General features: G+C 41.5%; 1 protein-coding gene across 3 annotated transcripts in view; it reads right to left on the bottom strand.

Annotated features, from left to right (window-relative positions):
* TNR (tenascin R) overlaps positions 1–14,594 on the bottom strand; it is a 932,265-nt gene that overhangs the window by 381,090 nt on the left and 536,581 nt on the right. For all 3 annotated transcript variants that reach the window (XM_073593414.1, XM_073593413.1, XM_073593415.1), the window contains one exon: positions 11,232–11,702. In XM_073593414.1, the coding sequence (XP_073449515.1) occupies positions 11,232–11,702 (471 nt within the window). The remainder of the gene's footprint in view (positions 1–11,231; positions 11,703–14,594) is intronic.

Genomic DNA, 14,594 nt, shown 5'->3' with positions numbered 1-14,594 from the left:
AGTTTTTTAATGCAGAGAATTGCAAGTCTCTGCATATGAATGAGCATATATACTAGCCAAGAAGTTCTCCCTATCAACAGTTTACTTCAGGAGGAATATTGACAGAACTATAGCGACATCAATTCCTGTAACCCAATTACGATGCATTTGAAGTCAACTGTTGATAGGGAGAAATTCTTGGCTAGTATACCTTTCATGCCCTTTAATATTGTCTCTCGTTTAAAGTGGTTTTCAATACAAGATTTGAACAGGTCTCTTTATTCCTTGTTTATATGGACTAGAACTTGTGATGCACTTTTCTGCATTATCGCTTGCTTTGACACTTGCTGGTCCCAGTGGAGCTTATTTTACTCCCACACTTTGTTCAGTGTACCCCCCAGGCTATTTTGTCCAACCATAAAGAGAAAGGTGGCACACAACAAACCATACACAGTGAAGCAACACCCACTTTTGGCCACTTCCTGCTGTTGGCCGCACCCAATTTTTTTTTACCATTTACCAATTGCCACATTAGCCCCCACTTACAACACTCTCAAAAATATTTGTCTAGAACTTCCCCTGCCTATGCCCCATATTTAATGAATCACTGACCTAGAGCAAGTGTGCAGATCATCAAAGCAAAGTCAGAAGAACATATCTGCATACTTATTCTAACGATAGAGATTCAAAGTAATAAAGCCAAAGTTTCAGGATGAGGCAAATAACAAAAATAAGATGTCAGTATAATAGCCTTCACATCTGTTTAAGTTGAGGTTTCCGTTGGCTGATAATAACATTATGTCTTTGCATTCATTGTGTGAAGCTACATTTTCAGTAAATGTAGTGTACATTTACATTTCAGTGTACATTTTTTTTGGTTATGCTTATAACCATTTGTATATGATTTAAGCTGTTATGTCCCTAAGAGACTATAAAATTCAGACTTCATTAACTCCAATTTGCTCACTACAGGGTAATTAAACACTGATATGCTACAGGAAGAATAGCTAAAATAATAAAATTATTTGGCTTTCTGAGCTTTTAAGCCATTTAAATCACATTATGGCTATTTTTATTCACTACCTGATCTTTATAATACTGACCAGTATTCTTTTTGAATGTAAGTATGCTGACACTGCAGCTAAAAAAACAAAACCAAGAATTAATTAAAGGCGGACCGTTAAGGTAAGATAATCCTTACCAATACGTACTCTGTTGTATCCAACCTTTGCTGTCATGCAGTGCTATACCCACTCCTGAAATCTTCAGCACCTAACATTTTAGGGCATTTTCGAAGCCTGCAACTAACTCCACAGTGCACCTTACAGCATGCATCTGACACATTCAAAAATAAACAGTCCTCCGCAGCCCCAAAAGGCACACACTAATGTGGCAACCAAGAAAGAAGGGGAGCCACAGCGCACACTTGGGGAGATGTAGGAATCTGACACACCTTTCGGTACTACTTACAATTATTATTGCACTTTCACAGACTGCTTTCGCTTACACTGTATTTTTAGTGACACTGTCACTTTAAGGCCACAGGCCAGAATCCAAATGCTCCTCTCCAAATCTTTATCAGATGCTATAAAATGGGGCAGCACAGTGGCTAGCACTTTTGCCTTGGAGCACTGGGTCCCTTGGTTTAAATCTCAGCCAGGACACTATCAGCATGGAGTTTTCATGCTTTTCCTGTTTTCCCGTGTGTGTCCTCTGGGTAGTCTGGTTTCCTCCCACACTCCAAATATACGCGGGTAGAATATCGGCTCCCATCCAAATTGGCCCTGATTTATGTTTGCAAATTGACTATGTACATGTATAATCACATTCTGCATGCTGGTCCCAAGCCTGAGCAATAGTGGAGGTTTGAGGAAAGGTCCTGTTACCTACCTAGTAAAAAATTTACAAAGTGTAAATTTTGTTAAAAAGACTTTCAAGTGTATAGGACATGGTGATAGAGCTCTGACCCAGGAAATCATAAAGAGTCAGATACAACTGAACAGATATATATGTCGGCAGGTGTAGTGCCCTTTTAGTGATGCCACTCCTTTGGTGGTATAGTGGGTGGTGTCTGTGCCCTTTTAATACCAGCTGTGGGTGGCGCACCAGGCAGAAGTAGCATGAGAACAGGTCACCCCCTAACCAACAATATGTAGGTCTATGTATGTGAGAGGGCACAATGGGGCAGGAGTGATCTGAGGCTTCAGTGAAGATCCATGCTAGGGGGACTCACAAGGGAGGAGGCAGAAGCAAGTCAGCTACTCCTGATCTTTGTTCAGCAGGTCTTTAGACTTGAGCGCAAGAGCTTTCTGGGCCTAGTCTTGACAGTACATTACAAAAAAGGACTCATGCAAGAGGAGCTGATTGCAAAGTGCTCAGGAAAGTGTCTGAAAAGCATCTCGAGTAAATATTCTTTTTTTCAGGAAGCAGGTGGGGCTCAGGCCTGGAGTATAAATGACACAATATGGCAGAGTTTCTCCAAAAAGATAGGTATGATTGTATCCCATCTGGAAAAGAAGTGGGGCCAGACCTGGGCCAGCTTGGTGGGAAGGGCTGGCCAGATCCCTTACAAATACTTTACATGTTATCGATATTTTCTCATTAATTGTTCTACATACGGGATGACTATGGAGAAACTAGATCTCAGGTGGACTGATCTGCTGACATTGTTGCCTTATGTCCCACCAGACAGACCCTTCACCAATTCCTCTTCAAAAACTTTTGGCCAAATAGTGACTTTACATAATATCTCAGTCAGTTTACAGCTATAGAATGGCCCTAACAGAATATGTAGGAATATACTTGTGCTGTCCAGTAACTAGCTGTATCCATACTTAGGACTATCCAAGGACAATATAACACTAATAGAATCAAAGGACTTGATTTACCAAAGGCACATAGACTGTGAAATTTGTAAGGGCATTAGCTCCAAAGCTTAGTAACTGAAGGGAGGCTCTACTGAGTTCTACTTCTATCACCCAATCATGTGCAAGCAAAATGCTGGTTTTTTTTTAATTTTGCTTGCATGTGATTGGATATTGTTTGTAAAGTGAAGCTTCACCTCATTTACTAAGCTCTGGATCAAATGTCCTTGCAGAGAGCAACTGCACTTGCAAAGTACACAGTCTATTTGCCTTTAGTAAATCAACCACACAGTGTAGTTAGAGGGTCAGCAATTAGCTGGAATTATAAAAAGTTTTTATTTGTTCTGTATAGTTTTAAACATTTACAGCACCTAAAGTTTTTAGTGCAATCTAAAATAATTGACAGTTCACTACGGATGACCCTCAGGTATTTACAGGCAAAGAAAATTTCCAAGGGAACATTGCCCAACTGCTTCTCTTTTAAAGTTAGCAAGGTGGAACATTTTGAGTTGTAAACTGAAGGAATTCAGTATTAAAGTGTATATCTAGCTAAGATATGTTTGTTTTTGGATGGTGAAGGGACCAATTAGAACCCCTATTAAGTTTTGCTACTGTCTGCAGCCTCATTTGGGAGATTTCCCCTCCCTGACTGTCCCAATAAAAATGTTATCACCAGTAGCAGAAAGTGATGGTAAATCTCTCTAACATGGACAAAATAGCAACAAAAACACTTTTTTTTTCTTTTCAGGGCAGCCTGCACTCCCATGGTACATTGTCACCAAAACGGGAACAGGAAATCTTCCTAACGAGACACAGACAAAATATTATTAATAACAATAATAATAATACTGATGGGGATGCTAAGTCAGTAGCCAATTATCTCATATTGCCTACTGGGCCCATATTATCCTATGCATTGCAACATCTGACTGTTTAGGTTCAGAGATTATGGCTAATATGGCTATATCCAAATAGCATCTGTGGGGCATATATTAGTATTATTATTATTATACAGGATTTATATAGTTCCAACAGCACTTTATAACATGAGGGCAGACAGTGCAGTTACAATACAATTCATACAGGAGAAATCAGAGGGCTCTACTCATTAGAGCTTACAATCTAGGAGAAAGGCTCAAGTGATACAAAAGTTAGTAGCTTTGGGGGATGAGCTGATGGAGAAAATAAAAGTATACTTGTTAGGTGTGGGCAGAATAGTCTTTTCTGAAGAGGAGGGTTTTCAGGGATCATTTAAAAGTAAACAGAATAGGAGATAATCGGACAGATTGGGGTAGGGACTTCCATAGGATGGGAGAGGCTCGAGAAAAGTCCTGGAGGTGACAATGGGAGGAGGTGAGACTAGGCTAGTGATGTTGCTGGGGGCTGAGTTGTGGATGGCTTTGTAAGTTGTTGTTAGTATTTTAAATTTAATTTGTTGGGTGAGTGGAAACAATTGGAGGGATTGGCAGAGAGGGGTAGCAGACACTGAACGTTTGGCAAGGTTGATGAGCCTTGCAGGGGCATTTATAATGGACTGAAGGGGGGCTAGCCTATGTAAAGGTAAGTCAATGAGGAGGGAGTTGCAGTAGTCGAGGTGAGAGATGACCGGGGAGTGAACTAGGAACTTTGTGTTGTCATTGGTTAGGAAGGGGTGTATTTTGATCATATTATATTGAACACCAAACATGAATCTTATCACTTCAGTTCTGACTAAAATTGGACAAGGTATATTTTTATGTCTTATGATTTTGCACAACAGGTATTTTCTGAATATTACAAAATATTATAACTACCCTACATTTGAACAGTAAAAAAAATAACAGGGAAAATATATATATATATACACACAGTATATATATATATGAACATATCATGTTAATTGATGAACACAATTTTCCAGTTTGCCGTATATTCCTCAAGCTAATACTTTCACTCTTTTTTCTTTGTGTTTATAACAAAAATATAGGGCCCATTTAGACTTATATGTGTGTTTGTAGAGGTGCATTTTTCGTAGCATTATGTAGATGCGTTCCCATGCATCAACATTCATTTCCTTTGTGAGTTGGCATGTGTTTTGATGCACGTTGATGCACACTTTCACTGCGGTTGAGAATTTAGAATTTGAAGTGGATGGAGTTAACAGTCATTGACCAAAGCATAGTAATACCTGTTGCCAGTGCATCAAAACTAATTTTATGCATTTTGATGTGTAGCAATTGACTTCTTATGTGTTACGATGGGCCTCTTAAAATGCGCAAAAAAACAGACGTCATATATTTTCAAAATCCACTGCACTGCAGCATTGAGATAGCTATTTTTATTATGGCAAACCATGACACATGCTTTATAGTGCATCAGAACGTGTGTTTTAAAGTGCAGCAGTATAAATAGGCCCTCAATGAAGCTTTGCTTTATAAATATACAAATAAGTGTTCTCTGTAACATTTTGCAAACCTTAAATAAAATGATCTTTGTTATTTGATAAAAAAAGGATGTCATCATGTCATAGGAAGTGAATGTCCATGCGGGCTTGCTACATGCACATTTGTTTTATGTCAATGTGAGTGTATATCCTTGCTTAAAAATTATTTTAAAGTCTTTTTAACACTATTGAGAGGCATCTTTCTGCTTACTTTGCATTAGTACCATTTTTGGGACCTTGGTATATTTGTTTAACTGGTAGAATCCCAGGTGGTGAAAGAGCATTCTGGGGAAGTTAATTGATGGTTCAGAGTGACTACCTAAGCGTTACATGACTACTCTTGAATAAAGGGGGTCATGGAAAGTTGGTAAGCAAGCACCCCTATCTCACTTTGGGTGAAGGTGGCTGTTGGTGACACTTTTGTTGTGGAATTTAAAAAGAAGCACTTTTTACAGTCTTATTGGACCTTTACATTGGAATTTTTTGTGGACTTTATTCAATTCTTCATTATATATATGTGTGGTATACAGATCAATTTTCACCTATCACTGATTTATCTAAGTTTATTTTTGTTTAGCAGAACACTTTAATATCTTACTTGTTATTTGAGATACATTGCATATAAAGTGCCAGCAAGTAAACAATGTAACCTGAGTACGACATCCTTCTACATTGGATGTAAAGGGAAAGAAACAAGCCATGGATATTCTCGATACCCCAAGAACAAGAAACAAACAATTTATATAATGCCAAAATGTATTTCAAAATTTAAAAAAAGTTTTCAATGCAAAACATAATTAAAAGCAACACAACTTTAGCTTGTAACATAATTCCCTATTCTGGACAGCTTGACTCTCCTTAAAGGTGGACTTCACCCCAAGATTGTGAACATAGGAAATATGCATACAGCAACCCTCTACATGTTTTGCTGTGGTGATCGCTTCATCAGGGAGTGTGCAATATCTAGAGATAGAACACATTGGGGGGAGAGTTACTAAAACTGATGCACACAGAATCTGGTACAGCTGTGAATGGTAGCCAATCAGCTTCTAACTTCAGCTAGTTCAATTAGGTTTTGACAATAAAACACGGAAGCTAATTTGTTTCTATGTAGAATTGCACCCGATTTTGCACACTCCAGCTTCAGCGAATCCTCCCACCATTTTAAAAAATACACATACAAAGCACTGGCATTTTGATAGTGATTCAACATGAAGGCTACAATTATGGTCAATATTTTGTTTTATAGTACCCTTTATTGAATCAACATGGAAGCTACAATTATGGTTAATATTTTGTTTTACAGCTCTATCACACAACATCCTCTAATTTATTGTGGCTCCCACGTTCACCCCAGGAAAGGCTTGGCCCTTTGGTCTGTGCCACTCAACCGGGTGATTGCCATTTGGTTTCGTGGAAACCCTGTCTTCCAACTCTGTTTTTTCTGGTCTTCCTGCTGGTTGAACAATCTGTATATCAAAATGTTTTCTGCTTTGTGTCTGTATTTTTGAGTAATGTTATGTCTTTTTCTAGATATTACATACTCCCTGATGAAGCAGTCACCTCTGCAAAACATGTAGAGGGTTGCTGTATGCATATTGCCTTATGTTCACTATCTTGGGGTGGAGACCACCTTTAAGGAGACTCAAGCCATCCGGAATAGGGAATTATGTTACATATTGAAGGGAAGTTGTCCTGCATTTAATTATGTGTTGTAATAAAACATTTTTTTGCATTTTGTAATAAAATTTGACATTTTCGAAATTCTTGTTCTTGGGGTTACGAGAAAATCCATGACTTGTTTTTTTCCTTTATATCCTTTGCTATTTGACACCCAAGAATTAGGGGAAAAATAGAGGTTGGAGGAATTTATAATTTGTCTGTAAACTAGTGCTAAGGAAAAATGACTTTCAATAGGTGTGCTAAAGAAAGCATACCATTTCTCATATTTTCAGGCAAGATCCAGAACTTTCCTGTTGAGCACAGTGTATAATCCAAGTGCAGGAATGAAGGAAACTTCCATTAATCTCTGCTTACAAAATTAGTTTGCCTCTTTCATGCCCTAATATCCAATGTGCCAGACAACTGAAGTTCGATTTAGGTTGGTTTTTATGATGATATAACCTTGGTGCTCAATTATAATTCTATCTAAGATCAACAGGTCATCCAGAATGCCTCGAGAGAAACATGGGACTGGTCTTAGGGTTCTGGTAACCTCTGATAATTTGTTAATAGATATGTTGCTAGAACAGTGGAAATTCCCTTCCTTGACTAAAACCACTCCCTAAGCCTCGGTTCACACCAGAGGCGGCACGACTTGCAGGTCGCCTCACCGAGGCGACCTGCACACGACTGCCCGGGCGACTTGCAAAACGACTTCTGTATAGAAGTCTATGCAAGTCGCCCCAAGTCGCCCCCGAAGTCGTACAGGAACCTTTTTCTAAGTCAGAGCGACTTGCGTCGCTCCCCTTAGAACGGTTCCATAGCACAGAACGGGAGGCGACTTGTCAGGCGACTAGGTCGCCTGACAAGCCGTCCCTGTGTGAACCGAGCCTTAAGGTGTTCTTATCTTCAGCTCCTACAGTGCCTCTGTGTAAAATCAGAACCCCTGTTTCGCTGTTATTGACAGTGATTACATAAAATACAATGATTCCGTAGAGAATGTTTGTATCTTTTTGTGGTGCAAATTTCTCCAGCAAGTGGCATTACAGATTAAAAAGTATTTAAAAGTACGGTAATGGATTACTTTTTTACCATACTCCATTAGTCATTCAATTCCTATTTATTACTAACCCAGATGTAAACAGCATGAGAATCTGCTGTATTTTTTATGAATAATACATCCTGAGTAAACTCTGGCTTTAGTCAGAAGAATCTTTTGATACTGCAGGTGCTTTCCATTCAGCTGAATAGCACCCTACTATGTCTTTCAGTGAACACCTTTCATACAAGGCTTGAAGACCTACATTTAGAGGTGATATTTTTATGCCTATAGAGAGCACAACAAGAAATACACATATCTAGCACAGGTGCTACTAGATTTGGTTGTGGATTGGGCAATATCATTTTAACTTAGAGGACATTTAGACAAAATAAATACAGACCAGATTAAACACTGAGAAACTAGATTACAAAGGTATTATTTCTGAGGGCTTTAAAGGCTGAGTTTACCTTTGTTCAGCTTTTGTTTTCTAAATTCCAGCCCCCTCTATGTACCAATATAGCATTAATGTACTTTTTCTGCAAAATAATCAAAGCTTTCCATTAATTCTACAGACACTTACTTCACTTGTCCTCATCAATGTTTCCAAACATATCCATTAGTTCTGCCTTACTTCCTGGCTCCTGGTCCGACATAGGTCATGACACAGGAAGGAGTTGACCAGCCGGCCTAATTAGCTCACACCCAACATCATTCACCCTTCTACCTACCCACCCATTCCCAGCTGCACATTTTTTAAATGAAATGCAACCAATCAGTGATCACCCTTCTCACTAAATACACAACATACAATCAGATTGCATAGTGTATGGGCATCTTTATACAAGTACATAGGAAGGAGTGGACATAAACACAGCCGTCAAGCCCCATTCCCATCTCTGCATAGCGGGAACTCCCATTCCCACATGTGGGGGAGGCGTTTTGGAGCATTTTCACTCATTACACACAGGGCAGCCCATCTTTTTTTTTTAGAGAGGAGCGGTGGTGCATTTTTGCTGTGATTTTTGGTGCAGGACATTACTGAAATGCAAGGAAACACAGCGATGTGAATGGAGCCTCATTGTTCTTGCGGGAACGCACCAATTTCACTTTCAGGCCCCATTCACTTCTATCATAGTGGGAACGCACGTTTTGTGGCTCCTTTTTCCTTTGACACGCATAGGGCAACCTTTTGATTTCAGTTGGCTGCACTACATGTGGCTTATGGGACATTTTGGTGTTTTGTGGGTTGCATGTATTTTACTGTGTATTTTGCAGCATTTGCCACTCGTTTTTTACATGGCAAAATGTGTGTTTGCTTCTGTGTTTGGGGTGCGGTTAACAATTAATGGCACTTAAAGCGCAACTAGTAATTCTAGGTGTATAAAGGTGACCATACACTATACAATATGATTGTACAAACACTTTTACATCTACCAAATTTATATACCGTATATACTCGAGTACAAGTCGAATTTCTCAGCCCTTTTTTTTGGGCTGAAAGTGTCCCCTTTGACTTATACTTGAGTCACCGCCGTCTGTCTGCATGATCAGCGTATCATGCAGGCAGACGGCGGCCGGCGTGTGATGATAGTGTTCGGCGGCTATTCCAGCATTCAAAAGCCGTGCCTTCTGCTCGTCTGTGATAGGCTGAACAGCTGTCAGTGTACAGCCTATCACGGACATTCTCTCATCCTCGTCCGTGGTATGAGAATGAGAGAATGTCCGTGATAGGCAGTCAGCGGTCAGCCTATCACAGACGAGGAGGAGGCGTGGCTTTTGAACTGTGGAATGGCCGCCGAACACTATCATCACACACGGGCCGCCGTTTGAGGCTGGAGATCGCCACAGGGAGGCTGGAGATCGCCACAGGGAGGCTGCACAGGACACAGGTAGGCTGCACATTCACACAGGATGCATGCACACAGGACATGTACAGGACACATGCACACAGGGACACAGGAACACAGGGACACAGGACACACATGTACAGGACACAGGACACATGCACAGGGTACAGGTAGGCTGCACAGGACACAGGGAGGCAGGCATCTGAAGATGGGCATTGTTGACCCTCTGCATTTCTCACCCTCGTCTTATACTCGGGTCAATACATTTTTCCCAGTTTTTTGTGGTAAATTAGGGGCCTCGACTTATACTCGGAATGACTTATACTCGAGTATATACGGTAATAGGAGGAAACACCTATCTAGCCAATTACTCTGTATCCAATCAAGCAGGCCCTTGCACTACATAGTTATGGAGTGTTATATGGGGTGTTTTTTACTTTAACAGTTGCTACACGTTGTAGGGCTCTACCTAGCAAACTAAGGTGGTGCCATCCCCTATGCCAGGCATCCCTCAGGTAAACAGGCAGGGGTGACGCTCACAATTGTGGAATGTATTTTTTAGTGGAATCGCTAACTCTAACTCGTAGTACATTTTTGCTGTTTTGAAGTTTAATTAAAGAACTGGTGTTTTATCATTAATGTTTTGGGCTGTGGCTTTTTGTGCTTGGTTATATGTAACAAAATAATAATTGTTTAAAAAAGGTATAATTTTGAAGCTTATATAAAATGATTATTAGTTTCAGATCTTTTGTAATTGCAAAAATGTAAATTAGTTTTGCAAAATAAGCCTATGCGAATTTCTGTAAACATCTAAACATCTTCGCCTCAGCCATAAGTAATGATTTTGCATAACTATGCTGTTAGCAATGGAATCTCGTTTTTATAGATTCTATTCCAAAAAAAAAAAAAAAAAAGGCTCTAAAGCCCTTCTATCCAAAAAAAACAAAATGAACTGTTTTTTTTTTTCCATGAGATAATAATTATGATATGAATCTTAAAATATAATTGCACCCAAGACTGAAGTTTAATTAAACCCCAGGGCTGCTACTTACCTTTCCATGCCCTCATTTATATGATTTATTATCGGGGGGGGGGGGGGGGTTCTGTTCATCCATCTATTTCAATTACTATTATCAACGCAGAGTTCATACAGTATATACTTAAAAATAAGAGCACACAAGCCATATTATAGTTTTCAATGGGTTATGCCATAGCCCCCCATAATGAAAACATACTTTACAGCCACTCCCCAACTTCTAACAACAGATGGCTCTAGGTACAAACCAAGTACAATCATGGTCATACAGAGCAATTCCATTTGTTGCAAACTGTTTACATCCATAGTATTTTATCATACATCCCTGCATCAAACAATGATAATTAATTGTCCAGTTTTTTGGACTATATGCACTTACCTTCAGAACAGTCCTGCCCACTGTACCCCTCCTCGCACTCACAGACACCATGCTGGCACTGCCCTCTCCCACTGCAGGCATTCACACACCACATGCGCCCGCAATCCTCTCCGGCATAGCCATCTTGGCATACGCAGGTTCCATTGGCACAACGTCCTTTTCCCAAGCAGTCACCTGGGCAGCGGAGTTCGTTGCAGCTGATACCCGTATATGGCTCTTGGCACAAGCATTGGCCATCTTGACAGTGCCCATGAGGGCTGCATTCCTCTGGACACAACAGGTCTGTGCACCACTCGCCGGTGTAGTCTGGCTCACATACACATATGCCCTCTATACAGGTGCCCCTCCCTGAGCAGCCTAGTGGGCACAAAGGCTCTGAACAGTTCTCTCCTCCCCAGCCTTGGCTGCACACGCAGGAGTCCAGACTGAAGTTACCATGGCCACTGCAAGGAGGCGCAAATTCTGTGAGACCTGTGGAAATAGGAAAAAAAATAGGTAAGTAAAAGTACTTACATGCTGGATGAATAAACATGCTTTCTACATTGTTGGAATATTTAAGAATATTTACAATAATATAGAACTATTATATTAAAGTTTTTTTATTGTTAAGAGTAAAACAATAACAAAGGATACATGATAAGTGTCATAAATACCGTAACTATTATATTTTTATTTGCAATAAGAAGAGGTGTAGCCAAATGTCCTAGGATCATGATAAAACATCTGAATAGTCTCACAACTCACACAAACATTATACATAGTTGCCAACAGTCCCGATTTTCCCGGGACAATCCCGATTTTGGGACCCTCGTCCCGATTGGAGGCTGTCCCGAATCGGGATTTCCATAAGGAAAATCGGGAATGTTGTTTTTTTTATTTTTGGAGCAGCTGGCTCCAGCAAAATGGCGGCCGGCGCCGCCACTCGATCTTCCCCCTAGTGTTGAGTAAGTGGAGAGAGGAAGGGGGCTCGATCCGTGCAGCCAATGAATAGGCTTCTTTAGCTGCACGGCCCCTCCCCTCTCCACTGAAGCAGAAGACACGGTGCCCCCGTGTCTTGCGAAAAGTTCCCCAGCTCGTACTGCGCAAGCGATGCACCTGTGCAGTACAGAGGGTCCTTACTTGCTGAGGGGAACTTTCTCGGCAGAACACCGGCCGCTCCTGCACTGAGCAGGGGGGGGGCTGCACTGAGGGGGGGCTACATTGAGGGGGGCTGCATTGAGGGGGGGTCTACACTAATAGAGGGGGTCTGCACTAATAGAGGGGGGCTGCACTGAGGGGGGGCTGCTCTAATTGAGGGGGGTCTGCACTAATAGAGGGGGGGCTGCACTGAGGGGGGTCTGCACTAATAGAGGGGGGCTGCGTTAATTGAGCGGGGTATGCACTAATAGAGGGGGGGCTGCACTAATAGAGGGGGGGCTGCACTAATAGAGGGGGGTCTGCACTAATAGAGGGGGGGCTGCACTGAGGGGGGTCTGCACTAATAGAGGGGGTCTGCACTAATAGAGGGGGGCTGCACTGAGGGGGGGTCTGCACTAATAGAGGGGGGGTCTGCACTGATGTAGGGGGTCTACACTGATGGAGGGGGTCTGCACTGATGGAGGGGATCTGCACTGATGGAGGGGGTCTGCACTGATGGAGGGGGTCTGCACTGATGGAGGGGGTCTGCACTGAAGGGGTCTGCACTGAAGGGGTCTGCACTGATGGAGGGGGGTCTGCACTGAGGGGGTCTATACAGACTCTGCCGGGGGCACCTGATGCAAGGACAGACTCTGCCGGGGGCACCTGATGCAAGGACAGACTCTGCTGGGGGCACCTGATGCAAGGACAGACTCTGCTGGTGGCAGACGACGTGGCTAGTGACATGCTCAGGGATCCCACTGATTCGGCATTATGGTGAGTTGAATGATTTAATTTTATATTACAATGTAATAATAGAAATAATGCGCTTCAATCATCCTGACACCATAACAACCACGGTGCCAGGATGATTGAAGCGTTAACACCAGGTGTTTGGAGTATCTTTATCTGCTGATTGTTAAACTTTCTAGAATACACATATTTCTATTGTGTAGGATCTGGGGCTGCTGTCCCGTCATCCCCCTCTCCCCCTTTCCTTCTCCCCCTTTCCCTCTCCATCCCTCATTCATCTCAGACTCTAACCACACCCTCTTGAGCCACGCCCATTTAAGCCACGCCCACTTTTCCACGTAAGCCACACCCATTTTTGGCATCTGTAATATTTTTTTTTGCTAAGCCATGTCTACAAATTAATGCCCCGCCCCCTAATTATTGTACGGCTCCGCCTACAGCCAAAAAAGTGTCCCACATATTTTTTTTGCAATGTTGGCAACTATGCATTATACTAATTGTCATTGAGTTCAGATTTGCACCCTCCATATTGTGATGCAGGCACACTTCCACTCCTTGTGCTCCACTCCAATTGCTAGGTTCATAAGAGTCCATGAGGGTTTTTCTAATGATAGACCCCCTGCAGAAGGTATAAGTGTACCTGCATCTCTGAATCTTTGGATCATCTCTGGATCATTGGCATGGAGCTAGGCGTAATGCACATCATTATTCTACCCTCATCTGATTCTATGGTGTCTGGAATAATTACTATAACATTCAGACCTTCAACATCAGAACACTGTGTATGAATTGGAGCATTAAAATGGCACTACGCAGCAATAATAGAGAGGGTTTTTTTTGTTTGTTTTTTAGTAGTAGTTTTTTTTTAAGGTACATGTGGTGCAGTGTACAGTTTTAAATGTGATAATGCAACCCCAGCATGTATGCATAAGAGTTACATCATCACTGCTCACCAAATGGCTGGAAAGGAATATGTGGCATGGAAGAAGAATCGGATAAGATGGCTGGAGGATGGCAAATTCAAAAGTATGTAAGTATGTTGGCCATAAGTCCCCAGGCAAGTTTGCCCCCCCCCCAGCTCTGTTCAGATTTAGGTTAAAACACGGGAGGGTGCCCAGTATTTATTGTTTTCTCTAAATGCAGTGAATGCTGCAGCATGCAATGTTGAAAACGTGGTGACAAATCAATGAATCAGTTATTTATTGCATTATACATATGCCTCAAAGTGATTTATTAATTCTCATCAGACACTCATTTGTTATATTTTGATATGTAGTCACACTCTGGGATGGGTGTAGGCTGCACAGGTCACACTCTGGGATGGGTGTGTGCTGACTTGGGGGTCGATTTACTAAGACTGGAAAGTGCAAAAATCTGGTGCAGCTCTGCAAATAAATCAAATAGCTTCCAGGTTTTTTGTCAACACTTAATTGCACAATCTGAAGTTAGAAGATGATTGGCTACCATGCACAGCTACACCCGATTTTGCACTTT

Source organism: Aquarana catesbeiana, linkage group LG07 (assembly GCF_042186555.1).
Source record: "Aquarana catesbeiana isolate 2022-GZ linkage group LG07, ASM4218655v1, whole genome shotgun sequence".
Lineage (NCBI taxonomy): Eukaryota > Metazoa > Chordata > Amphibia > Anura > Ranidae > Aquarana > Aquarana catesbeiana.
The sequence above is the reverse complement of the archived record's forward strand: the minus strand, read 5'-3'. Positions and strand labels throughout refer to the sequence as shown.